The following is a 27,772-nucleotide window of genomic DNA, read 5'->3' on the forward strand; positions in this document are numbered from 1 at the left end:
ACTGATTAAACGATCACATGCTTCTCCATCAGTTCTCATAGACATAACCATAACTTCTATCTGTGGACATTTCATTACCTCAAGCTCCTGCTTTGTGAGAGGCGTGGCACTCCAGTTCACACCTTGTTCCTGAAGTGGGAAGAGCCTGCAGTCAAGGAATAACATCACAGAATGAGTACATGGAAAGAGGTCGTGGTCAACCAAGAAGCTAGACCAGCCTCTCTCAACCTTTTTAACATTGAGGAACACTACAAATAATGTTTGGATCTCAAGAACCCCCTACAAATAATTTTAGGATCTCAAAGAACCCCCGCAAATATTTTTAGGATCACAATGAACCACTGCAATTATAGTATTTTGCAAGAGGCATGGATGGACTTTAAAAGTAGGTGTGGCTGTTTATTTCACTACCTCCTATTACACTGCCACTCATTATACAGTCTCTTTATTCTAGTGCTTTTTATTAATGTGCTCATTATTATTCTGACTCCCAATTTAGTGCTTCTTTTTACAGTATCCCTTATTATAGTGTGCTCTATCATACTTCCTCGATGATGGAGGAAAATGCAAAGGAAACCATCCAGAGTACTCAAGGAACCCTGGGGTTTCAGGGAACCCTGGTTGAAAAAGACTGAGCTAGACAAACAAACTGAGGACTCCAATACTCCAATAGTGTATGAAAGGGTAATTATAGTCAAACCTAAAATTGCATTTGAATGGATGCTCAGATAATGGGTTAACTGGTTCTTTCTTAGCTCTCTCTAGAAGTCCAGAGGAAAGTCCTTTGGACCTCAGTTTCCTTATCCAGTCTCTTGATATATACAAAAAAATACTGGACCTTGTTCGACATTTTGGATTTATTATTTATTTTTGCATTACAGAGACTTCAGCAGTAGAACCAAGAATCCATGATGCAGAGTCAGATAATTCTGGCCAGTGAAATACAGGAGTTGTCAGAGCTGAAATAAATCAGTTGCTGCCAGTTATATATCAGTTGTTGTCATAACTGAAAGGACAACTGATGAGTAAGGTAATGTCCATGTTTCCCTATAACTCACATGGGCAATATTACAGTTTACCAGTGTGCAGACTCGGGAATCTATTACAGGGTCATCATCATTTTTAAATGGATGATGGAGAATTCCATCGATCACAGTGGACAAACAGGACGCAGGAGAGGAGAAAGAGATTGATGAGCAGACTACACGGGAGGTAAGTATGACGTATGTATGTTTATTTTGACTTTACATTTTCAGTTCAGGTTTGTTTTAAGGCAGAGGGAGAAAGACATAAGGGCAGATATCCGGATGACGAGAGAAAAGAAAGGAGCGTGTGGGGGGAAGTGGGCGAGGAAAGGCTCATTGCAGGTATCAACATGTCAATTAACCAGACAGCCTGGGTGCAAAAACCTAAATTCAGTCATCTCACATTTTGTTGAATGTAGTGGAGCAATTTCTGTTCTAGTATTTCATTACATACAGAGGAAGGACTTAATTAACATATTGTATCCATGCCTTGCAAGCAGGTGCCCGACATCTATTCCACACAAGGTCTTCCTCCTTTGTAACCTGATTGAATGGGGTAACTGCATTTAGTTATAGAATAGCTGAATGCAGATGCATACATTCAATCAGTCACTAATACTGATAGCCAGCACTTAGCTATACAATACACAAATGCGGGGCCCAAATCAATCCCCAATGATCAACAATTCATTGCCTTCATTAGGCTGCAGCACCCAATTTAAATGAAAAAAAAATCAAAGCACTGGCTTTTTCCATTCATGCCAAGGAGGAAAGATGGGAGTAGTCACTACTTGTAAGAATAACTGTATTCGTGAATCTCAATCAATTTAAGTTAAAGGAAAACTATCAATACTGAAGTGTTGTAAAATGACAATGTACAAATAATATCTAAGTAGCTGTGTAAACATTTTCCTACGTTTCATGTTAAAGTGAACCTTAAGTGTCCCAAAAAAAATGAGTTTTACTCACCTGGGGCTTACCTCAGCCCCCTGCAGCTGATCGGTGCCCACGACGAGTCGCTCTGATGCTCCGGGTCCCGCTGGCGACCACTTCCGGTTTCGCCGTCAGGACCCGTCAGGCTGGGGAACGCGGCTGATACTACGCGTTCCCAGCCAAAATAGCACCCCTATGCGGCCATATGTCCGCATAGGCACCCGTATGCGGACATATGGCCGCATAGGGGTGCTATTTTGGCTGGGAACGCGTAGTATCAGCCGCGTTCCCCAGCCTGACGGGTCCTGACGGCGAAACCGAAAGTGGCCGCCAGCGGGACCCGGAGCATCAGAGCGACTCGTCGTGGGCACCGATCAGCTGCAGGGGGCTGAGGTAAGCCCCAGGTGAGTAAAACTCATTTTTTTTGGGACACTTAAGGTTCACTTTAAATATCAGAGGCAAAAGCTCTAATTCATTGTGTGTAGTATTCATCTCTATTGGGACAAATCATTTGCAAAAGGGGTGTCTGCTTCAATGCACAGCCAGTGGGGTTTTTTTTTGTTTTTTCCCTGAAAGCAAAAAAAAAAAAAAAGTATGAAAAGCTGTGGTGACACAGACAAATACAAATGTTTAAAACAAGTTACATTTCCTCTGCTCTCCTGCAGACAGCTCAGAAACAGGCAGCTTCTAAGAGCTTTCTCTCACACACACAGTTAACAGATACACTGTGAGGGAATTCCCCCTCCCCTCATTGTTCACTCTCCCATCAGAATTGAGCAGGCTGCCTCAGTTCAGAGTGACAGCAATTTGTTACAGTAAACAAAAGAGATGAGCAAATGAAATGTATACATCATTATTTACCAGCACTTCAGGAACTCTCTCAAACTCAGGTTAGAAAACACATGTTAATCGATAGTGTCCCTTTAAATGACTGGAGACAACGCCAACCCAACACACCAGGGCTGGATTTACAACTCAGAGGCACTCCAGAGCCCTAAACTCCGCCCCTGAACAAAAGCCACAGCCCCATACAATTTCTAATACCTCCATAAGTCCTGATTCCCAGTTATGTCTCTTTAGAATTATGGAGGAAATACACAGTCAACACTTTCACAGAATATTTATAAGAGAAACCCTTTCTAGCTCGGAAAACAATAATTCTCAAATGGTTTGCACCAGACCCACCTTAATCCGCACACTGGAAGTCTATGGTCTTTGCGGTTATCCAATTTGAAAAAGTTCTGTACTCACACTGTAAATGTCCTCAAAAATTTCTCAAGGCCTGGCAAGATTGGTTACATACATACACAGTCTACTGGTGTGTAGCTCTGCTCTATACTTACCTGTATGCCCCTTTTCTCTTCATCTGTTGTCCCTGTTACCTTTTCTGACACCCAAGTCTCACTGTTGATGTTAGCTGCCTGTGACATGTTGTCACGCTTGTTTATTTTTTCTTCGTGTCACTGCATTCTACTAGCTATATATTCAATATGATTCCGAATATCATGTCACATAGCAGTGATATATCTCTCTTATCCCTAATATACACGATTTTCCGTGCGATAGATGGATTTGATAGATAAAATCCATCATGTCAGATATTGCTCCTGATCGTTTCCACGCTCGATTTCTCATAGCGGTGAATGGAAAAAGATAAGAAAAACAAATGAAGATAAGAGAATCTGGCGCAGAATCCAGTGCGGAATCGTGCGGGTAAAACGATCGGGTCGCAAAATTGCACGGAAAATCTTACCATGTGTACCCAGCATAACTATGCTTATATATATATATATATATATATATATATATATATATATATATATATATATATATATATATATATATAATGCTTAATTCGTATTGTACCATGCTATGCAATTGTTATGCAATTCAATACCACTGTGCCATAGACTGTGTATCACCAATGCTATGTAACGTGTTTATTGTTCTCTTATACTGAATTCTTGTATAATATCCTTCATACTATCTTTATTAATAAAACAAATTTTTTGAAAAGCCACACCCCCAAGTAAAAATATTCTAAGCTTTAATCCCTGCCTTGTTATGTCACCAACTATCCTCAGAAGGAACTTACACTCTAATCACTGTCTCATATCATCCTTAGTGACATGAGACGAGGATAAGGGTGTAAGTGCCTAAGGTCAGTGATATGAGACAAGAATTAGACTGTAAAGCTCCTGAGGTCAGTGATCTGAGGAGGGACAACTTCTCTCTTACATAAGGCGCCTGTAGGCACGTACCTACTGTGCCTTATGGAGAATCCAGCCCTGCAACACTCACACAAGCAGACTCACCACTGGATGTAGTTATGGTTATATTCTAGGGTGTCGTAATCTTCCTTCCACTTGTTATGTATATCGTCTATAAGTTCTCCTGCATAAGAGAGAGAAATTGTCACATTTTCCACATGATCAAGTTGGAATTTTGAGATCATTTATAATTCTCATCCCACTGCTTTCTCTTCACTTCTTTATTTGTCTTCATGTGTAGTTGGCCACCAACATAAACTCTGGACTAAAAGATGCTAGAAACTAAACCCTGTACCCCATCATCTGACTCTAACCCTCCTAAAATACTGCCTAACCCTGATCACTAACTCAAACCAATATTCATCTTCTGTGGTCTTTCTTGTTCTCATTTATAAAACTACTGGAGGAAGTAACAGTCTCAGATGAATCACAGCCACCAAACAGATTCATGCTTTCTTTACAGTCATATCCAGTTGACTTCTGAATCTCACTGACTGCTGGGAGATATTGGAGACAATACTCCCCTCAGAGAATGAATGTCTCTGCATTCTGTGAATACACATTCAGGGTTATTGTTCCGTTACTCAATTGAATATAATTTTTGACACAAAGATCAATGGTACAGAGGCGCCAATCAGAGTAAACACATCTAAAATACACTTAAAATGGAGATGGGGTGGACTTACCTCCGATAATACAGACACAAAAATGTGTGATTTCAAAATCCTGCTTCCTCGGGCAATACTGTGGAGCATCTATTTGTCCAATAAAAGAGCTTGGCTCCTCCGTCATTTAATACATCATTTCTGACTTGAGTTAACATTATTACCATCAAAAAAGGATTAAGATGAACTGGAGCTCTAGGCAAGATTAAAGTTTAATATTAATAAACTTCTCTCTCTCTCTCTCTCTCTCTCTCTCTCTGGTTGGTGATCAAAAACCACTGGAAAGTACTGAATTCCTCTCTGTCTCTTTCTCTAGTTGATGGACTGGAGACCCTGTTTGGCAGTGAGCTCATCTCTTCCTTTCTAATTGGCAGTTGGGAAAACCTGGTTTCATCCTTATCAGTACTCAAACTCCCTCATAACTCCTCTTCTTAGCATGTAATTGAAACTGGTTTGGAAACTCTTACCAGCGCAATCTAGTGGCTATTTAGTGATTTGTAACTCCATTATGTCTACCAAAGCAATACTATATATGGAAGTATATTGGACAATATTCAACTTCTTTGCTAAAATCGCTCACATGTAGAAACCAGGCATGTAAGGGAAAGAGAATATTTTCAGAAGCACATCAGAAATTGACATATAAAATGTAAGTGACATCTTTACTGACCATTAGGTATGAAGGGCATCTGGTTTTTGTAGAACTTCAAGTTAGGCATATCCTACAGAAAAATATTCACAGTTGTTTATTTTTCCCAAACATTCTCCTGCACAACTTACTAAATAATGCCCAGCTTTGGTAGATGGGCAGCAAAACTGATGACTACAACAGCAGCCAATGAAATTCAAACCTGTCCTTGCTGATGGGGGAACGTCAAGTGTGAAAATTGTTATAACTACAGAAACGTATTTGTGTTGCAGCAGAATATACAATAATTGTCATCACTACAGTTCAGGATTAGAAACAAAGGAAGCAGGGATGTAACCACAAATCATGCCCCCCCCCCCAAAAAAAAATAACTCTGAGGGGGGCCCTTAATGTTTACAACCCTTCCTTTGCTTCTTGGTGACCCTCACAGCCTGAGGGACAGTGGCACAGCAATAGGGGTTGCAGAGGTAGAAACCGCACTGGGGCCCTTGGGCTAGAGGGGGCCCATGGGGCCCACTCTCAATCACAGCATTAGCTCTTTATTGGTCCGGTGCTTGTAATAATAACTTCTATTGATGCTTTGAATAGAAAGGATCATTAACACACTGCTTCCCACCCCCTTCTTGCACTTCTGACACTTTGGTTGTCCTTGATTGGTTTTGGTGTGTTGTATCAATTGTTCTGTATAGCATGCTTGGGGGCCCCATTGCAAAGCTTGCACTGGGGCTCACAGCGTCTTAGCTATGCCACTGCTGAGGGACCATCTCACAAGGGCCATAAAACAAGTGTGGCCATCAGGATCTTCACACCCATAACACCTGATCTCGAGTATCAGAGGAAAGGAATGTTAGTACTTGGGGGGCCCCCATGCTTCGGGGTCCGCCCCTGCAGTTGTAGGGGCCGTTCCCCCATAGTTACACCCCTAAAAGGAAGCTATATGACTGGTAGCTATGGGCAGCTAGAATGTCTTTCCTCTTTTGGAATACTATTGAGCCCATGGCTTTATTGCTCTGATACTAATCAACAATTAAAAATGCTGGAGTATCAAACAAAAACTAATACTAACCTAAAAAGACCTTCTCACACTAGTCAGTAAGGTTTAGTTATTCACATTAAATACTTCAGGTCCAGAGCTGAGGTTGTCTTTTCAACATTACATCTACTTAAAGGGACCTGAGGTGAAAGGCATATGGAGGCTGCCATATTTATTTCCTTTTAAACAATACCAGTTACCCCGCTGTGCTGCTGATCTTGTTGGCTGCAGTAGTGTCTGAATCACACACCCAGAACAAGCATGCAGCTAATCTAGTCAGATTTCAGTCAAAACACATGATTTGCATTCTTGTTTAGGGTCTATGGCTAAACGTATTAGAGGCAGAGGATCAATAGGACAGCCAGGCAATCTGCATTGTTTAAAAGGAAATAAATATGTCAGCTTTCATGGCTTATATGCAATTACATTTTTCTTCTGACTTTTCTCCTAGGAGATAATTTTTCATCTTCTCATTACAATAACTTTTCAGCAATAATTTATTGAAAAAGTCCAAAAAGGTAGGGAGAAAATTACTCTAAAATTATTTTGGTATGAGCCAAAAACAAAGCCGGGTATGACCCCCTGTTTGTAAGTGCCTCCAATATTTGTAGCCAGTACAGTTGCCCCCAGTATAGGTTAGATAGGTAGGTGCCTGCACTATAGGTTAAATAGGTAGGTGCCCACAGTATAGGTTAAATAGGTAGGTGCCTGCACTATAGGTTAAATAGGTAGGTGCCCGCACTATAGGTCAGATAGGTAGGTGTCCCCAGTATAGGTTAGATAGGTAGGTGCTAGATAGGTGCCCACAGTATAGGTTAAATAGGTAGGTGTCCCCAGTATAGGTTAGATGGGTAGGTGCTAGGTAAGTGCACACAGTATAGGTTAAATAGGTAGGCGCCTGCACAATAGGTTAAATAGGTAAGTGCCCACGGTATAGGTTAGATAGGTAGGTGCCCCCAGTGAGATATGTAGGTGCCCTGAGTATAGGTTAGATAGGTAGGTGCCCCGAATATAGGTTCGATAGGTAGGTGCCCCCTTACAGGTTAGATAGGTAGGTCCCCCCAGTATATGTTAGATAGGTCGGTTCCCCCAGTATAGGTTAGGTAGGTAGGTGCCTCCAAAATAGGTTAAATAGATAGGTTCCCCCAGTATAGATTAGCTAGGTAGGTGCCTCCAGTATAGGTTAGATAGGTAGGTGCTTGCAGTATAGGTTAGATAGCGAGGTGCCCTGCAGCAGCGAGGGGAGCAGGCATAGTAGTTTCAACTCACCTTCCAATGCCGATCCCCCGCAGCCTCTGTCTCCTTCCTCTCCTAGCATCTGTCACATTGGCAACAGTGCCCCCTGTGATGACATGCGGTCACGTCATCAAAGGAGGTGCTGTTACCATCACGATGGACACCTGGGAGAGAGGAAGGAGATAGAGACTGCGGGGGATCGGCGGCGGAAGGTGAGTTGTAACTACTATGCAGGCTCTGCCCCCTGCTACGCCCTCCCACCTCCCCCCCCCCCGCTCTTAATTGCACCAGGGGCAGGCCTACTGACCGAGTGCCCTAATGTTCAGTCCACCCCTGGACATTATGCTACTACAGTCTGACTCAAGTCTGACTAAAGAGAAAGTGTCATTTGCAGCACTTGATTCTTAACCCTTACTGTAAGGGAAAAAAAACCCAGCCTAGTTCTGTACATACACATCTTTATCTTATTATGCCACATGTCTCTTCAGCTACCCTTTAACTACACTTTTAAGCCCTGTTCACAGTGGTAAGTTGCCTTGCAGAATAATACAATGTCAACTCACTGCCCAATCAACTCTATGGGGCTGTTCACAGTACTGCGCTGTAACATATCACATCACTGCCCATACAATTCTATGGAGCTGTTCACAGTACTGCGCTGTAACATATCACTGCCCATACAATTCTATGGGGCTGTTCACAGTACTGCGCTGTGACACATCACTGCCCATACAATTCTATGGGGCTGTTCACAGTACTGCACTGTAACACATCACTGCCCATACAATTCTATGGGGCTGTTCACAGTACTGCGCTGTAACATATCACTGCCCATACAATTCTATGGGGCTGTTCACAGTACTGCGCTGTAACATATCACTGCCCATACAACTCTATGGGGACTGTTCATAGTACTGCGCTGTAACACATCACTGCCCATATAATTCTATGGTGCTGTTCACAGTACTGCGCTTTAACATATCACTGCCCATACAATTCTATGGGGCTGTTCACAGTACTGCGCTGTAACATATTACTGCCCATACAATTCTGTGGGGCTGTTCACAGTACTGCACTGTAACATATCACATCACTGCCCATACAATTCTATGGGGCTGTTCACAGTACTGTGCAGTAACATATCACAGCACTGCCCATGATACCCCACAGACTGTATGGACCACAACCCCCATATCCTTCCCTTATTCTCACACCCACCCCCTCCCATGCTAATGCTAATGTATTACTTTGGCAATGCTAAATGCATTTGGTCATACTAATACAGCTTTTTTGGATTTGGATATATGTTAAGTTTCAAAACTATATGTATGGTAAAAACTTGAATAAATACAAACTTTAGTAAATCATATCCCAATGAGTCTGAGAAGAAGCACTGCAACAGTATGTCGTAATGCCACATTTTCACAGAATTTTATGCAGTCTAAAAATATAAAATATATATAAGACCTCTAAAATACTTTATAAACTAACGTAAACACATTGTTTGGAAAGCTCTCAATTCTAGTCAGTGTATTATCAGACAACTTCAGCAGTGTCTGTGTTCTCCTCCTACACATCTGTGATATAATAAGCACCACAGAAGATGCCGGCTCTAAATAAATCAATGATAATAATGAGCAGGGGGGTCCCTTGTCTGAATCCCCTAAGGCGTTGGGATGACCAATAGAGATGGCCCGAACGGTTCGCATGCAAACTTTATGCAAGTTCGACCCGCCCCCTATACTACATCATTGGGCTAAACTTTGACCCTCTACATCACAGTCAGCAGACACATGGCAGCCAATTAGGCTGCACTCCCTCCTGGAGCCCCCCCCGCCCCCCCCCCCCTTTATAAAAGGCAGCAGCGTCAGCCATGTTCTCACTCAGTCTGCTGCTGTCAAAGGTCTGGTGCACACAGAGCGGCTTTCTCAGCGTTTCTGCAGCCGCTTGCGGCTGCGAATATGCTTGGTCAATGTATCTCAATGGGGTGGGTCACACCAGAGCGGGAGACGTTTTGCAGAAACGCATACTCCCGGGGTGAGGCATTTTTTAGATTGTGGATGCGTTTCTGCCTCAATGTTAAGTATAGGAAAAACGCAAACCGCTCTGAAAAACGGCAGTTCAGAGCGGTTTTGCAGGCGTTTTTGTTACAGAAGCTGTTCAGTAACCGCTTTACTGTAACAATATCTGAAATCTACTACACCAAAAGTGCTTCACAAAACCGAAAAATGCTAGCTGAAACGCTACAGAAAAATAACAAAAAGCGTTACAAAATCTGCTAGCATTTTTCCGATCTGCTAGCGGGTTTTGGTGTGCACCGGGCCTTAGTGAGAGAAGGAAGAGCGGTTGTTGCAGAGATTAGGGAAAGCTTAGTTAGGCTCTTGTTAGGCTTGTTAGCTTGCTCCTTGCTAATACTTATTGCTAAAAAGCACCCCAAAACAGCTCTTTTGAGAGCTAATGTTCTTGTGTTGTTGTTTTTTTTTTTCATGTGGCCCACTGACACTGCATATACAGCCCTGTCTGTCGCATGTAGCCCTTGCTAATTGCTATACTGTGCCAGGCCCTGCACATTCAGTGTCTACCTGTTCACTGTACCTGTGTGTGTGGCAGCTGCACATTTGTAATACCAGTCCGTGCATAACTTTCACTGCACCTGTGTAACAGCACGCAGTTTTATATACCAGCTACTTCATACCTGCTGTTCACTGTACCTCTGTGTGTGACAGCTGCACATTTGTAATACCAGTCAGTGACAGCACACTGGATACCTGTTCACTGTACCTGTGTGTGTGACGGCTGCACATTTGTAATACCAGTCCGTGCATACCTTTCACTGCAACTGTGTGACAGCATGCAGTTTTATATACCAGTCACTGCATAACTTTGAACTGCACCTGTGTGTGTGACAGCTGCACATTGTATTGTAATACCGGTCGCTGCATACCCTTCACTGCACCTGTGTGACCGCACGCTATTTTATATACCAGTGTGTGCATACCTGTTAACTGCACCTGTGTGACAGCTGCACATTGTATTGTAATACCAGTCACTGCATACCTTTCACCGCACCTGTGTGACCGTACATTGTTCTACCAGCAGTCACTGCATACCTTTTCCCTGCACCTGTGTGACTGCACATTGTATTAGTCAAGTCATTGCATACTATACCTTTCACTTCATCCTCCCCCAATATGGACAAAACAACAGGCAGAGCCAGAGACAGGCCACCCAGCAGGTCTGTTTGAGGTTGTGCTGACGTGATTTCGTGCAGCCCTGGACCAAAGTACAGTGCTCAGAAGAAGGCACGTGCCATCAACTCCCAAGATTGACAGAACGTAGTTGACTATTTAACACAGAACAACTCATCTTCCGCAGCCACCAGCGCTACTACAAGCACCACATCCGCTCCATTTGACACTTCGCAGGAGTTATTTGGTAGGGAATTAACTGATTCACAGCCATTATTGTTACAACAAGATGAAGGCTAAGCAAGTTAAACCACCTCATATGTCTGAGTTAGGCATTACTATGGATGTAAGGTGTGAGTAGGATGATGAAGTACCTGCTGTTGGTGCAGTTTATGAGATGTCTGATACAAGCGAATCTGTGGAGGATGATTATGATGATGACGATGATGATGATGATACTAATAGACATCATGACCAGGGGGACAGTTCAGAGGGGGAGTCAGAGAGGAGTAGGAGGAGATGAGTTGCTGAAAGAAGCAGGGGGAGCTCGTCGTCAGAAACAGCTAGTGGCAGTGTCTGGCAGCATATATCGCCACCTATGAACAGCCAGCCAACATGCCCTTCAACGTCAGCTGCTGATGCCACCACCAAAGTGCCATCATCCCAGGGCTCAGCGGTGTGGAAATTTTTTTGTGTCTGCCGCAGATGAGAGCAATGCCATCTGTACTCTCTGCCACCAAAAATTGAGCCGTGGAAAGACCAAGACCCGCGTAGGGACAACTGCCTTACTAAGGTACATGATGAAAAAGCACAAACTGCAATGGGAAGACCACCTGAGGAAAAGCAGCACACAAAAGCAAAGCCACTCCCCTTCTCCTCTTCCTCCTTCAGGTGCATTATCATCAGCCGCTTTCTCCCTTGCACCTTTACAGCCACCCTCCTCCACTCCGCCTCTCACCTTGAGCGGTTTTTCTGCCCACAGCAGCAGCCAGGTGTCTATGAAGGAAATCTTTGAGCGGAAGAAGCCAATGTTTGCCAGTCACCCCCTTGCCCGGCGTCTGACAGCTGGCTTGGCGGAAGTGTTAGCTCGCCAGCTGTTACCATACCAGCTGGTGGACTCTAAAGCCTTCCGAAAATTTGTGGCAATTGGGACACCACAGTGGAAGATACCAGGCCGCAATTTTTTCTCAAAAAAGGCGATACCCAAACTGTACCATGAAGTTGAAAGGCAAGTGGTGTCATCTCTGGCACAAAGCGTTGGGTCAAGGGTCCATCTGACCACGGATGCCTGGTCTGCAAAGCACGGTCAGGGCAGGTACATTACTTATACAGCCCATTGGGTCAACCTGGTGACTGCTGGCAAGCAGGGAGTACGTGGCTGTTCAGTGGACCTAGTTGTGACACCTCCATGGCTTGCAGGCAGGCCTGCTGCCACCTCCTCTCCTCCTCCTACTCCTCCTGCTACATCCTCTTTGCTGTCATCCTCCTCCTCCTCCTCCTTGGCTGAGTGGCAGTGCTACTATACTGGTGCTGCGATCTCTTCTCCAGCTACACACCCCCAGCTCCCCAGGATCTTGGACATGTCTTGCCTCAAAGCCGAGAGTCACACTGGAGCAGCTCCCCTGGCTGCTCTTAACAAACAGGTGGATCAGTGGCTGACCCCGCACCAACTGGAGATCGGCAACGTGGTGTGTGACAATGGCAGCAATCTCATTTCGGCTTTGAGTTTGGGAAAGTTGACACATGTACCCTGCATGGCACATGTGCTGAATCTAATAATTCAAAGATTTGTGTCTAAGTACCCAGGCTTACAGGAGGTCCTGAAGCAGTCCAGGAAGGTGTGTGGGCATTTCAGGCGGTCCTACACGACCATGGCACGCTTGGCCGATATTCAGCAGAGAAACAACTTGCCGGTGAGTCGCTTGATTTGTGATAGCCTGACTCGCTGGAATTCAACGCTCCTGATGTTTAACCGCCTGCTACAACAGGAGAAAGCCATCAACCAGTATCTGTACAGCTACAGTGAAAGGTCATGCTCTGGAGAGCTGGGCATTTTCTGGCCGAAGTACTGGACACTCATGCGTAATGCCTGCAGGTTCTTGTGTCCGTTTGAGGAGGTGACAAACCTGGTGAGTTGCAGTGAAGGCGCCATCAGCGACTTGATCCCATATGCTTTCTTCCTGGAGCATGCCGTGCATAGAGTGGTGGATTAAGCTGTGGAGGAGCGTGAACAGGAAGAGGCGGAAGAGTGGGAACAATCATCTGCAGAACCAGATGTTTCCTCAACACCTGCGGCAGCACAGAGGAGGGGGGAGGAGGAGAAAGCGTCATCTGGAGGGGGGAGGAGGCGGAAGAACAACCGCAGCAGGTGTTGCTGGGGGCTTGTGCTGCTCACCTTTCCCGTGGTATTGTTCATGGCTGGCTGGGGGGAGGAGGAGAACTTACCTGACATCACTGAGGAAGAGCAAGAGGAGATGGCTAGTACGTCGGCATCCGACTTTGTGCATATGGTGTCTTTCATGCTATCCAGCCTCTTGAGGGACCCCCGTATAAAAAAAACTCAAGGGGAATGACCTGTACTGGGTGGCAACGCTACTAGACCCTCAGTATAAGCACAAAGTGGCGAAGATGTTACCAAATCACCAGAAGGCAGAAAGGATGCAGCACTTGCACAACAAGCTGGCAACTATGCTTTACAGTGCGTTTGAGGGTGATGTCACAACACGGAATAAAAGGTGCCACTGCCAGTATTTTCCTTCTCCTCCCATGTCCACGCAGGCAAGGATAGGACGCTCTAGTAGGGCTGCACGATTTTAGGAAAAAATTGAAATTGCGATTTTTCTTTCAGAAATTGCTATTTCGATTTTTTCACGATTTATTTATTTTTTTTTAAACAAGGAGACCCCTGATGAGGAGCAGGCAGGTGTAATGACACACATCTCCTGCTGGCAGGACATCGGCCACACACACACAAACCTTGAGCATCTCCAGCAGCTTCTCCTGGTTGTAGATGGGGCAGATCCCCTGTCCCAGCACGCAGTCCAGCAGGCGGCTCACCGGATAGGCAATGGGGAAGGTGACAATCATGAAGAAGCGGGTGAGGAAGAGCGTGTTGGCCCCCACTGCCAGGCCGTGGTGGGAGCACAATCTCTATCGGCACCACAATGCCCATGGTGGAGGTGGCCACAGCAGCCAGCCCGGAGCCGATCAGCTCATCCAGCAGGGTAGTGAGCGTAGTGTTGACCAGCAGCAGGGAGCACAGCAGGCGGCGCACAGATTCGATCTTGGCGGCGTACTTCCTCTCCTGGTCCGTGCCACACCGCTGCACCACCCGTAGCTCCATGGGGTCCAGCGCCATCAGCCCCCAGGTTCAGGCCGCTGAAGATGCCGAACAGGGCGAGAAGCACCGCGATGACGATCGCATGCAGCCAGATCGGCATGAGAGGCTTGTGCTCCTCCAGGACCCGCAGGTGGCCGTCAGGGCCCGGGTGCAGAGTCCGGGGCCCCGGCGGGAGCACAGAGCATACACCCGCGAGTGATGGGTCTTCCGCAGGGGCAGCACTTTCAGGTGGAGCAGAGCGGCCGTGCCCGCTGCCTACTCGCTCACGTTCAGCCTGGTGTGGTTTCACGTCAGGTCCTGAGTGCTCACCCCGCAGTGGCGGTTGTCCTGTCCTGGCCGTCCAGTCCCGCCTAAGTGAAGGCCAGCAGCTGGGCGCTGTCGGCTCGCAGGTTGATGCCATAGAAGCGGAGCTGCAGCCAGCTGCCCTCCGTCACCTCTAGCTCCCCGTCCACTGACAGCTCGGTGTGTCGGTACTGCCCTCCAGCCGGAAGCCGGGGATGAACGGAGAGTCCTGGGAATCCGTCTGCAAAGCGCACAGCGCGGGTAAAAGGTGCAACGTCCACAAAGCGGGCCGGCGCCGAAAACCGTGATTTTCAAGATACTGACGATCAGAAGATCGTCTTCTAATGAATCGCGGTTTTAATTAAAAACAGAGAAGCTGTGCACCCCTACACTCTAGCAATCTCATGGTGATGTCGGACATGAGGACATTCTTTAGTCCAACGCCTCGCCTTAGCCCTTCTGGATACACCCTCCACCAACGCCTCGACCGGCAAGTAGCCAACTACCTGGGGTTAACTGCGAATGTAGACAACAGCGATGAACCCCTGGACTACTGGGTGTGCAGGCTTGACCTGTGGCCAGAGCTGTCCCAATTTGCCAGCCAACTTCTGGCTTGCTCTGCCTCAAGGGTCCTGTCAGAAAAGACCTTCAGCGCAGCTGGAGGCATTGTCACTGAGAAGAGAAGTCGCCTAGGTCAAAAAAGTGTTCAGTACCTCACCTTTATCAAAATGAATGAGGCATGGATCCCGGAGGGGTACTGCCCACCCGAAGACTAAGTCAGTCCCCACACACAGCATCTCTGCCTGCATGCAGGGGCGTAGCAATAGGGGTTGCAGAGGTTGCAACCGCATCAGGGCCCTTGGGCCAGAGGGGCCCCAAAGAGCCCTTCCTCAACTACATTATTAGCCCTCTATTGGTCCTATGCTCATAATAATCACTTCTATAGATACTTTGAATTGTGGTAATCCCACCCCCTTGTGGTTTCCCACCCCCTTCTTGTACCTCTGACACTTTAGTTGCCATTGGCAGGTTTTGGTGCGCTGTATCAATTGTTATGTATAGAGTGCTTGGGGGGGCCCCATTGTAAAACTTGCATCAGGGCCTACAGCTCCTTAGCTACGCCACTGCCAGCATGCCGTGTGACTTCCTGCCCCAAGACTAAGTCGGTCCCCACACAGCATCTCTGCCTGCAGGCCGCTTGACTGCCTTCTCTTGCCACCACCAACAGGGTCCAGGACTCCAGGTGGATTCCTGAATTTTTAAGGTCGCTGCTAGCAGTGGCCGCTAACAAAATAAATGATAATTTTTCTGGTTCGTGTACATGCCTGCCTAATTTTTCTGGCTGCACTGTGGCTGCAACAACAACACAAAAGGCATGTACATGTGTCAATTCCCCTTCGTGATCGTTACCTTGCTGCGGTGAAGGGGCTTGCGTATCACAATGAAGCAATGACCGGCTATATGAGTATGTTGGGAAGCACACCTGACCCAAGATAATAAGGTTGTTGCTTCATTGAGGACAGACCAAATTCGATCAGCTGGTCAGTCACTGTTGTTCTGTCATTGAGCTACCTCAGCCCGGCGCCCATATGGCCTTGAAAACCGCCATCGCCTGCACTCTCGGCATCGTGCGCACTAGTCAAGCACGGCCATCACTACACAAACATCTGTTTGCGGTGCATTACACAGTGAGTTTGGTCTGTCAGTGTGAAGCAGTACACTAATTACACTACCACCTGATTGATGTATACACACGCAAGATGTTTTAAAGCACTTTATGCCTCCAATTTAGCAATGCAATGTGATTTCTGCCCTTAAAACCCTGCTGTGCGTCAAATCCCTAATTTTCCCAGGGATTTTTGTTGTGTATCCCACTCCGCCATGCCTCCCTCCAGGTGTTAGACCCCTTGAAACCTCATTTCCATCACTTTTTGTGGGCAGAATTAATGTTTGAAGTTTTGAAAGTTCGCATGCCCATTGAAGTCTATTGCGGTTCGCAAAGTTCACACGAACCTGAACTTTAGCGGAACTTTGCGTTCGAGGTTCGCAAACCTAAAATCGGAGCCATCTCTAATAACCAATTGTGCTGTATTCGGATTAGCCACGAGTTTCCTCACCCTTCTCCTTCCCTCTTTTGTCTCTCTTTCCTTAATGCTCCTCTTTCTTTCTTCTCTTTTGTCCTTATATTTATTTTTATTTTTTCTCCTATGACCATTATTTTCTGAGAACATTTGATGCAGACCAGACTGGATATCCTTTGCTTAGCAAGGATTCCGTTATCAGCAGCTGATATGGGTACCCAGGTATATGATCCCTAAAGCTGGCCACTAATGGACCAATTTCTAGCGAAAAATCGTTCGATCGATCTGAAATTCTAGGTCGGCAGTGATCGAATTGCCAGTAAATAATCTCCGTTAATGGTTATGATCAACTACGAACGACTGAAAAAAAAAAGTCTGACTGAATTTTTGTCGAACGAAATTTTGAATTTTAAAGAGACTCTGTAACAACAAAAACCTCCCCTGGGGGGTACTCACCTCGGGTGGGGGAAGCCTCCGGATCCTAATGAGGCTTCCCACACCGTCCTCTGTCCCACGGGGGTCTCGCTGCAGCCCTCCGAACAGCCGGCGACAGAGCCGACTGTAGCTTCAATATTTACCTTTGCTGGCTCCAGCGTGGGCGCTGTGGCGACTTTCGGCACGGAAATAGACGGAAATACCCGATCTCCGTCGAGTCCGCTCTACTGCGCAGGCGCCGGAAATTTGCGCCTGTGCAGTAGAGCAGACCCGACGGCGATCGGGTATTTCCGCCTACTTCGGCGCCGACAGCCATCAGAGCGCCAGAGCCAGGAAGGTAAATATTGCGTCACGGCTGTACGGAGGGCTACAGCGAGACCCCCGAGGGACGCAGGACGGCGTGGGAAGCCTCATTAGGATTACTGAGGCTTCCCCCACCCGAGGTGAGTACCCCCCAGGGGCCGTTTTGTCGTTACAGTTCCTCTTTAAAGACGATCGTGATCGATAGATAGCAAAGATTGGTCCATTGATGGTGTAATGAACGATTTTTCTTCCGATCAGAATTTCTGATCGCTCGAACGATTTTTCGCTAGAAAATTGGACCATTAGTGGCCACCTTTACAGGCCCTGGCTTACCCCTTGAGAATTTTTTAAATGGGAATAACATGGAATCTCAATGTTTGGTTATAACTATTTCTTTTAGGGTCCCTTCTGGACTAAGTTGCCTCTTTTTGAGTCATATGATTGTAAGGTGTTTTTCTCTATAACCTCAGGTAGTGCAGGTTAAATACCATTTTCTTATTTCAATATGACTGTTCTCTTAACTTAATATTGATGTATGCATGCTTTTCTTTTTCTTTCCATACTAATTGTGATTAAAATTTGAAAATAAGATTCTTTTTTTTTTAAAAAAAATAAGGACCGGGGAGGGGAGACAGAATAAGCATTAAAACTTACCTCTTGTTTCTGGTAATCACAATATGTGTCTCCTTCATAGGAAGCGTAATTATTCTAAAATGACAAATAATGACATTAAGGCTGCAGACTAAACACACCCTACTCCAACTTTACGATAGCCTAGGTTCTGTATGGAAGTAAATAGCTGTTTAGTTTATATGGTCACTCCTGGTTTACTCAGAATGTATCAGGACTGATTTAAGCCTTCCTTAACACACAAAGAACTGATGAAGAACTAAGCGTGTCATTCAGCAGTGTGGTGACTGCAGAGCACAGCTGGCTAAGAGTTCTGCAAATTCTTCCTGTTCTGGGCAAGGTGGTGACATCACCAACAAGATGGCAGCGATCATGCAAAAAAAAAAAAAAGGCAAACAGCAGGAATCAGAATATGGCGTGACCTAACATTGAAAGCATAATGTTTTCATACCGCCTAGTCTTAATATATGGAGCATTCTGATCAGCTGGAAGGAGAAGCTCCTACATGATGAACATGAGCCCAGGGAGGAGAGGAGGCTGAACACCACTGCACTATGCAAAATAGCAGTTATGTATGGTAAGATGTGCAAGTCAGTGCTGAACTAGTCATCACTAACCCAGCTGTCTGCTTCTCCTTTTGGCCTTTATTTGGACTATAAACAAGATCTGCAATAATGATAGTAAATGATCCTTGCGATCTGTAGGGCTGAAACAAACACCTCAGTTGTAATAAAGCAGCTATCCATCTATTGTGATTAATTATTGATTTGGTGACATGATCAGAGTTCTCCTGCACTGAGAGTGCAGCCAAAATATATAGCCCCCTGCACAGGCCCGGACCGCCCATAATGCCAAGTGAGGCGACTTCCTCAGGCGGCAGAAGTCTGGGGTCAGCATCAGGCAGAAACAGGAAGTGAAGAGAATGCCTGGCCAAACTATACTGGGGGAAACTGTACTTGGCTAACCAATACTGGGGGCAGCTGTACCTAGCTACCAATACTGGGGGCACCTACACCTGGCTACCTACCTATGCTGAGTGTGTCGTCTTGGGAGCCCACCGCAGCTATAATGTACTGTGCAAATCGTCAGGTGCTGTGCGATCATTCCAATTCAGGGGCGCAGGTGCATCCTCACAAGTTTGTCTAAGGCAGCAAAAAGTCTAGAACCGGCCCCGCCCCTGCATCTTCTTCAGGCTGAGAATGGGGTGGTGTTTTCAGGCTGATGCATACAATCAGTCACAACAATAATCTCTGAGTGGAGTTTCTGAGCTCTGACTCACAAGGGACCACCCACCATTCTCGATATACTCACCTCTGCAGTTTCTAGGCTAAAATGCACCCAGGGCGAGGGTGTAAAAATTGCGCCCCCCCCCCCCCCCAGGTCCCCCAGTATAGGTAGCCAGGTATAGGTGAGCCAGTATAGTTGCACCCGGTATAGGTTAGCCAGGTAGGTGCCTCCAGTATAGGTAGCCAGTATAGTTGCCCCCAGTATAGGTTAGATAGGCAGGCGCCCCCGGTATAAGTTAGATAGATAGGTGCCCCAGTACAGGTTAGCTAGGTGGGTGCCTCTAATATAGGTAGCCAGAATAGTTGCCCCCAGCATAGGTTAGATAGGTAGGTGCCCCCAGTATAGGTTAGTTGGGTAGGTGCCTGCAATATAAGTAGCCAGTATAGTTGCCACCTGTATAGGCTAGCTAGGTAGGTAGGTGCCCCCAATACAGGTTAGATAAGTAAGTGCCCCAGTATAGGTTTGATAGGTAGGTGCCCACCAGTATAGGTTAGATAGGTGCCTGCAATATAGGTAACCAGTATAGTTTCCACCTGTATAGGCTAGGTAGGTAGGTGCCCCCAGTATAGGTTAGATAGGTAGGTGTCCCCCAGTATAGGTTAGATAGGTAGGTGCCCCCAGTATAGTTTAGATTAGGTAGGTGCCCCCCACTAAAGGTTAGATTAGGTAGGTGCCCCCCAGTGTAGGTTACATTAGGTAGGTGGCCCCCAGTATAGGTTAGATTAGGTTGCTGCCCCCCAGTATACGTGAGATAGGTAGCTGCCCCCGAGTATAGGTTAGATTAGGTAGGTGTCCCCCAATATAGGTTAGATTAGGTAGGTGCCCCCCAGTATTGGTTAGATTACGTAGCTGCCCCCCAGTATAGGTTAGATAGGTAGCTGCCCCCCATTATAGGTGAGATAGGTAACTTCCCCCCAGTATAGGTTAGATTAGGTAGCTGCCCCCCAGTATAGGTTATATTAGGTAGCTGCCCCCCAGTATAGGTTAGATTAGGTAGGTGTCCCCCAATATAGGTTAGATTAGGTAGGTGCCCCCCAATATAGGTTAGATTAGGTAGGTGCCCCCAGTATAGGTGAGATAGGTAGCTGCCCCCCAGTATAGGTGAGATAGGTAGCTGTCCCCAAGTATAGGTGAGATTAGGTAGGTGTCCCCCAATATAGGTTAGATAGGCAGCTTCCCCCCATAATGGAGGGGGGAGCCGGAGCCGCGGGGAGGGCAGCCCGACCTCTCCATCCCTCTCCTCGGGCCGCCCTCCGTGCTCCCCCCTCAGATCAGACACAGAGTAATTAATTAGCGCAGCAGGAAGCGTACATAACTACTCACCTCCCTGCGCTCCACTGGCCGCTCACTCGCCGCTGATCTTCCCCTCTCGGCATAGACGCTGATACACACGCTGCTTCCGGCTAAACAGGAAGAGGAGAGGAGATCAGCAATGAGTGAGTGGCGAGTGGAACGCAGGGAGGTGAGTAGTTATGTACGCTTCCTGCTGCGCTAATTAATTACTCTGCGTCTGATCTGAGGGGGGAGCACGGAGGGCGGCCCGGGGAGAGGAAGGGAGAGGTCGGGCTGCCCCCCTCCCCGTGGCTCCGGCTCCCCCCTCCATTACAGCGCCCCCCTCCCAACAGCACCCAGGGCGGCAGCACGGGCCGCATGGCCCTAAAAACGGGCATGCCTTTTATCCTGTTTTGCAATGTAAAGTAGGAACAGCAAACTCTGACACCACTGTAGTATAACAATAGTCAGTTACTGTTATGTTATTACGTAATAACATGTGCCGGGTCACAGAAGAGAGGCGCCTCTCCGAGGATGAAGTCGGGACTCGGGAGTGTGTGGGGCCATGGAAGTCCACCTGGGGGGCCCCTACAGGATCCAGGGCCCTAGGGAAATTATCTTGGAAGGACCAGCCCTGGCTTTAACAGTTTTGAGATCTTAAGATTTCATAACTTAAATTATTTGCCTGCTTTGATTTAGGTAGTGCTATCTTCTGTTATTGAGGAATCAAGAGGGGCTTACCTGGTAGTCATGCCTGTAATTTTGCAGGTCCATTGCCGCTCTTTTCTGTGAATTATACTACAATGGAGAGAGAGAGAGGCACAAAGTCAATAAATCATGTGTGTATTTTTTCAGAAATAGATTAAAGTGTTTATAAAAGTATATATACCTCTTCACAAAAATCGTACAGCCTAAGAATAGTTTTTGTGGCCCAAAACAGTCATGTGACCTGTCTACCATCTTCTGAGGCAGAGAATGAACTGCCTCGGGGGAGTGTCCTCAATGTAGCTCCACCCCTAGAATGCTGCATTGACTCTACAACTCCACCTACATTGGTGTTCCTGGGTGGGTCAGGACAGTGGAACGCACCTCAGGCTTAGCCCTCTTTACAGAGGAATCACCTAAACACGCTCAGATGAGATCTCAGGTAAAGCTACAGTGTGATGGGAAACTGCCTAAAGACAAACCTATAGACAAACCAATTCAGTCAAACCTGCCCTATCCTAACGCAGTAATAAACACTGAAAGACGAAAGGCATAAAGCTTTCATAGCCACTGTATTGAAGAACCAACAACTGTCCACAGGCCACAAGTTTAGAATATGGCAAGTCAGCAAAAGTATTCACCTAACCCAACAACCTGGAACATCATTGAGAGAATTCCACAGAGCTAATCAGCCTAGGCTAAGCCTCAGTGGCAGGGCGGGGGCTACATACCAATATACAGCAATATATAGATATAGGAAGTGTTTCTGATGTTGAAACCAGGATAATGTAAAAGTGGGTATCCTGAATAATTTAATGCATTCTGCTATATGTTACTACAGGGCCTCTTTAACTCAATAAAAAGGGAAAAACAAGCTTTAAAACGGTGAACATTTCAATATATAGTAAGCAAAGTGTTAAATGGAATTTATTAAATACACCAACAAAACATTTTGCTATTTGCGTAGTCACATCCTCCAGGTTTGCTTTCCATCTTGTGACTTGTGAGCCAGAGTTTATGGGAAATCATCTCTCCAAAGTTCACTTTCATTTTCTGCAGCAGGGAGTGTCACATTTCCAGGAACTCTTCTGCAGATATATCTATAATATTTATATGGTTTCTATGCCTGCGCTGAAGTATAGCAAACATCACTAGGCCTACAATCAGATAAATCATTAACATCTGTTTGATTCTGGGCTTCCACCTCAAGATATTGGTCAGAGTTCAGCAGAAATCAGATTGCAAACTGTGTGGAAGAAAGCTATGCAGTCAGACATGGATTAAAGTGAACCTCCAGAGTCCAGGCTAAAAATCTACTCAGCAGCACTGAAAAGGCTTGGTGTTTCTTTAACAGTTTCACAGCATCAGAACTTTGTTTTCCTTACCCAAGCCTCATTTTTAGCTGTACAGAAGAATACTGCCCAGAAATTTTTCCCCTGATGCTGTGCAAAGCATGATGGGATTTCTGATGTTGTTTTTCTCCTTCTGCTGTTTTGGCACAAATTAGTTTTTTTTAAAAGAGACACTAACTAGGAAAACTTCCCCTGGTGTGAACTCACCTCGGGAGGGGGAAGCCTCAGGATCCTAATGAAGCTTCCCCGTCCTCCTCTGTCCCACGGGGGTCTCGCTGCAGCCCTTCAAAGCCGACCCGACAAATCCGTCAGCCTGTTCAATATTTACCTTTCCAGGCTCCAGCGGGGGCGCTGTTTCCGCTTTCGGCTCAGAAGTAGACAGAAATACCCGATCTCAGTTTGGTCCGTTTTACTGCGCAGGCGCCTGAGACTTGCGCCTGCGCAGTAGAATGGACCCGACTGAGATCGGGTATTTCCGCCTACTTCGGAGCGCAGTGCCGCTACTGCGCCTGCGCTGGAGCCGGGAAGGTAAATATTTACATCACCGACGTTCGGAGGGGCACAGCGGGACCCCTGTGGGATGCAGGAGGACGGGGGAAGCCTCGAGGTGAGTACCCCCCAGGGGCCGTTTTTCTCAGTACAGGTTTTCTTTAAATTTTGAATTTGAAATTTGAAGCCTAGCGTGCGCAGCTGGAAGGGGTGATCAGAACACAGGACAGCTGGAAATGTGTCTCATGATCCCTGTAACCTCCTTTCAACCAAAAAGATGGCTGTCCCATGAAAAAGATGGCTGCCCCCATGAAATCACAAACGTTTGCCTGTTCTTTTAAAACAGGGTGGGTAATGATTATATTACCTATTTATTTCAATTAACATAACTAATGTAACTTAATGACAGTATGTTTGTTTAGGCTGCAGTTCTCCTTTAAGATGTGATGAGGCCCTGGGCAAGGCAGTAGATTTGAGGCCCCCTTGTAGTCCTTTTGGTAAGCTGAAGTGGAGCAAGGTCAGAGAAGGTGGCAGCTAGGCCCCTTTGACACCCACTGGGCCCCATGCACCTGCCTAGGTTGCCTGGGGGATGATCCTGCTTTGTATGCAGCCATTGACTGATCACCCCTGCACTCCAGTACATATTTAATCAACAAAAGAACTGCCTTTACCGACCTTTATCAATTTTTATTCTGGTTGGTACAGACTTTCCTTTGTTTTGTTTTTTATCGAACTGTCAGATCTATGAAAAATGTCTCATAGTGTATGGTGAGCTTTAGATTTGTTTGCCACCAAACCGATTACATCACCTAATGATGATAGAAAGGGCCGGTGTGGTTTGAATTATAAAATATCTATTGCGTATGGATTCTTTGTGGTATGCATGACTATGAGTGTGGCAGGGGAGTGTCTAGAGGTGTGGCAGGGGCGTGTCTTAAGGTGTCCCTCCTTCTTATCTCAGAGAGTCGGGAGGTATGGGTTTATGAATCCTGCAAGGCAAGGATTTTTTTTTCTGGTTGCTTGAGACTTGAGTTCTGTATAATGAGGGTTTTACTGTAGCCAGACAGACATCCCTGATTATTTATTAGAGAAAAGGTAAAGAATTCTCATGGGAAAGGGGAAATCCACTACTGATTGGGATGAAGCTCAAACCTAGGTTAGGTTATGCTGCTGACTTTTACAAATCTGCTTTAGCCCTTGCAAGGGGAAATGTTACCTGCTACTGTTTTTCTAATTCTTAAAATTCAATAAAAACCTTTGATACTAATAGTGGAATCTGTTTGCAGCTAATGGTGACATCGGGGAGAACAATGGCACCACTGTATGAGAAACTGCACCCAACACATCTGTTTAAACATGTCTGAACCATCTCCTAGACCCCGAATAGGAATTACTATTGCTATTATACTCCAGTACTGTATTTTCTGCATATAAGTTTTACCGCATATGCTTTTCTTTTCTTTGGGGGTCCATCCTCTTCCTCCTCCCAGGTAGAGTCATATTCAGAATCCCAGGCTGGGCCACTGTCTCTGTAGTATGGCATGCTGCAAATTATTCAAAAACAATCAGATGGTGTAAGACAAAACAAACGAATTAAACTAAACTGATTCATAACAGAACAAAGATAAACAAGGACTCTAGATAATTGTTATTATAAAAGTGTACCTGAAGGGAAAAAAAAGTGCCCTTATGGGGTACTTACCTCGGAAGGGGATCCTAAAGAGGCTTCCCACTTCCTCCTCAGCAGAGGGGATACAGCGCTGGGACCCCCTGAAAGTTCCAATGGAGTCCAATGGACATTGCCAAACCCGATCGGGTCAGATCTACTGCGCAGGCACCACCACCTTGCACCCGCGCACAGCCCTGACTCGGCTAGTTTCCCCCGGAGCCTGAGTGGAAAGCCCCAGTGCGCCTGCGCGCAGTGGTGACTAGGTTTATCTTTGTTTAATTTTGTTCGGGTATTTTTTCCTTTACAGCTTTACTTTAAAGATATTGAGGCAATACAGGCAAAATAATTTCTGTCCCATGTAAGCCAATAAAATTATATGATGCAGGAGAACAGAGGCGCCAAAAAGATAAAAGGAAGCTAAATGAGCTTAAAAACCAAATTCTTGGTAAATAGGAGGAGGTAGTGGTGGACTTACCTCCTCCAAGTAGACACACAACGACTGTAGTAAAGACAGTCAATAGCCAGGCACGCTCTTCTACTGACCACATATGCTATTGCTCCGTTGTTATTGCCTGATGAAGCGGGATCAAACCTGCAAAACGCGTTGCATATTTGGAGTTCATAAATAAAATATATTGACTGTCTTTACTACAGTCGTTGTGTGTCTACTTGGAAGAGGTAAGTCCACCACTACCTGCTCTATTTACCAAGAATTTTTTTTTTAAGCTCATTTAGCTTCCTTTTATCCTTTTGGCGCCTCTGTTCTCCTGCATAATATTGAGTCTACCCTGGGTGGAGGGTTGAGCCCCCTTTTTCTCATCTACAGAGAGCGACTTCTTATTCCTGAGTGGGGTCAGGAAAATCTCCCCACCTGCCTTTACAGTGGTTGCCTAATGGTAACCCTGGTTTGTGAGTATTAATATTTACTCTATCTAGTTACCATTTACCAGTACATATTACACTATTGGGGCTCTTGGTGTTCCTTGTTTTTATCTTGTTGCAATAAAATTATATGGGTAGAACAAAAAAATACTTTTGTAAAATTAATACAGTGCCTTTTAATGTTGAACTGATAAAGTTTAGCTACAGTGGGTTGCAAAAGTATTCGGCCCCCTTGACGTTTTCCACATTTTGTCATATTACTGCCACAAACATGAATCAATTTTATTGGAATTCCACATGAAAGACCAACACAAAGTGGTGTACACATGAGAAGTGGAACGAAAATCATACATGATTCCAAACATTTTTTACAAATAAATAACTGCAATGTGGTATGTGCATAATTATTCGGCCCCCTTTGATCTGAGTGCAGTCAGTTGCCTATAGACGTTGCCTGATGAGTGCTAATGACTAAATAGAGTGCATCTGTGTGTAATCTAATGTCAGTACAAATACAGCTGCTCTGTGAGGGCCTCGGAGGTTGTCTAAGAGAATATTGGGAGCAACAACACCGTGAAGTCCAAAGAACACACAAGACAGGTCCAAGACAGGTCAGGGATCAAGTTATTGAGAAATTTAAAGCAGGCTTAGGCTACAAAAAGATTTCCAAAGCCTTGAACATCCCACGGAGCACTGTTCAAGCGATCATTTAGAAATGGAAGGAGTATGGCACAACTGTAAACCTACCAAGACAAGGCCGTCCACCTAAACTCACAGGCCGAACAAGGAGAGCGCTGATCAGAAATGCAGTCAAGAGGCTCATGGTGACTCTGGACGAGCTGCAGAGATCTACAACTCAGGTGGGAGACTCTGTCCATAAGACAACTATTAGTCATGCACTGTACAAAGTTGGCCTTTATGGAAGAGTGGCAAGAAGAAAGGCATTGTTAACAGAAAGCATAAGAAGTCCCGTTTGCAGTTCGCCACAAGCCATGTGGGGGACACTGCAACCATGTGGAAGAAGGTGCTCTGGTCAGATGAGACCAAAATGGAACTTTTTGGCCAAAATGCAAAACGCTATGTGTGGCAGAAAACTAACACTGCACATCACTCTGAACACACCATCCCCACTGTCAAATATGGTGGTGGCAGCATCATGCTCGGGGGGGTGCATCTCTTCAGCAGGGACAGGGGAAGCTGGTCAGAGTTGATGGAAAGATGGATGGAGCCAAATACAGGGCAAACTTGGAAGAAAACCTCTTGGAGACTACAAAAGGCTTGAGACTGGGGCGGAGGTTCACCTTCCAGCAGGACAATGACCCTAAACATAAAGCCAGGGCAACAATGGAATGGTTTAAAACAAAACATATCTATGTGTTAGAATGGCCCAGTCAAAGTCCAGATCTAAATCCAATCAAGAATCTGTGGCAAGATCTGAAAACTGCTGTTCACAAACGCTGTCCATCTAATCTGACTGAGCTGGAGCTGTTTTGTAAATAAGAATGGGCAAGGATTTCAGTCTCTAGATGTGCAAAGCTGGTAGAGACATACCCTAAAAGACTGGCAGCTGTAATTGCAGCAAAAGGTGGTTCTACAAAGTATTGACTCAGGGGACCGAATAAATACGCACACCCCATTTTGCAGTTATTTATTTGTAAAAAATGTTTGGAATGATGTATGATTTTCGATCCACTTCTCACATGTACACCACTTTGTATTGGTCTTTCACGTGGAATTCCAATAAAATTGATGCATGTTTGTGGCAGTAATGTGACAAAATGTGGAAAACTTCAAGGGGGCCGAATACTTTTGCAACCCACTGTATGATATAACAAAGAAGGACACAACACTCTGCAGGCTGTATGCAGCAACAATCTGTATTGGAGCAAATGAACACACTACATGTTTCTGGCAGAGCCCTTCTTCAGGTGTGCCATTCACAGGTTCCCTGTAGGTGGCACAACTGAAGAAGGGCTCCGCCCGAAACATGTAGTGTGTTCATTTGCTCCAATACAGCTTGTTGCTGCATACAGCCTGCAGAGTGCC

The 27,772-nt window shown here is 45.8% G+C and overlaps 1 protein-coding gene across 1 annotated transcript in view; it reads right to left on the reverse strand.

Moving 5' to 3' along the window:
• Positions 1-27,772, reverse strand: part of LOC137540713 (opioid growth factor receptor-like protein 1) — a 44,495-nt gene that overhangs the window by 13,737 nt on the left and 2,986 nt on the right. Inside the window, exons 2-7 of the mRNA XM_068261837.1 lie at positions 24,617-24,719; positions 21,371-21,427; positions 18,095-18,148; positions 5,564-5,615; positions 4,274-4,352; positions 79-145 (exon numbers count right to left, since the gene is read on the reverse strand). Of these exons, the coding sequence (XP_068117938.1) occupies positions 79-145; positions 4,274-4,352; positions 5,564-5,615; positions 18,095-18,148; positions 21,371-21,427; positions 24,617-24,718 (411 nt within the window). The 5' untranslated portion in view covers position 24,719. The remainder of the gene's footprint in view (positions 1-78; positions 146-4,273; positions 4,353-5,563; positions 5,616-18,094; positions 18,149-21,370; positions 21,428-24,616; positions 24,720-27,772) is intronic.

The sequence above is a fragment of the Hyperolius riggenbachi genome, chromosome 12 (assembly GCF_040937935.1).
Source record: "Hyperolius riggenbachi isolate aHypRig1 chromosome 12, aHypRig1.pri, whole genome shotgun sequence".
NCBI lineage: Eukaryota > Metazoa > Chordata > Amphibia > Anura > Hyperoliidae > Hyperolius > Hyperolius riggenbachi.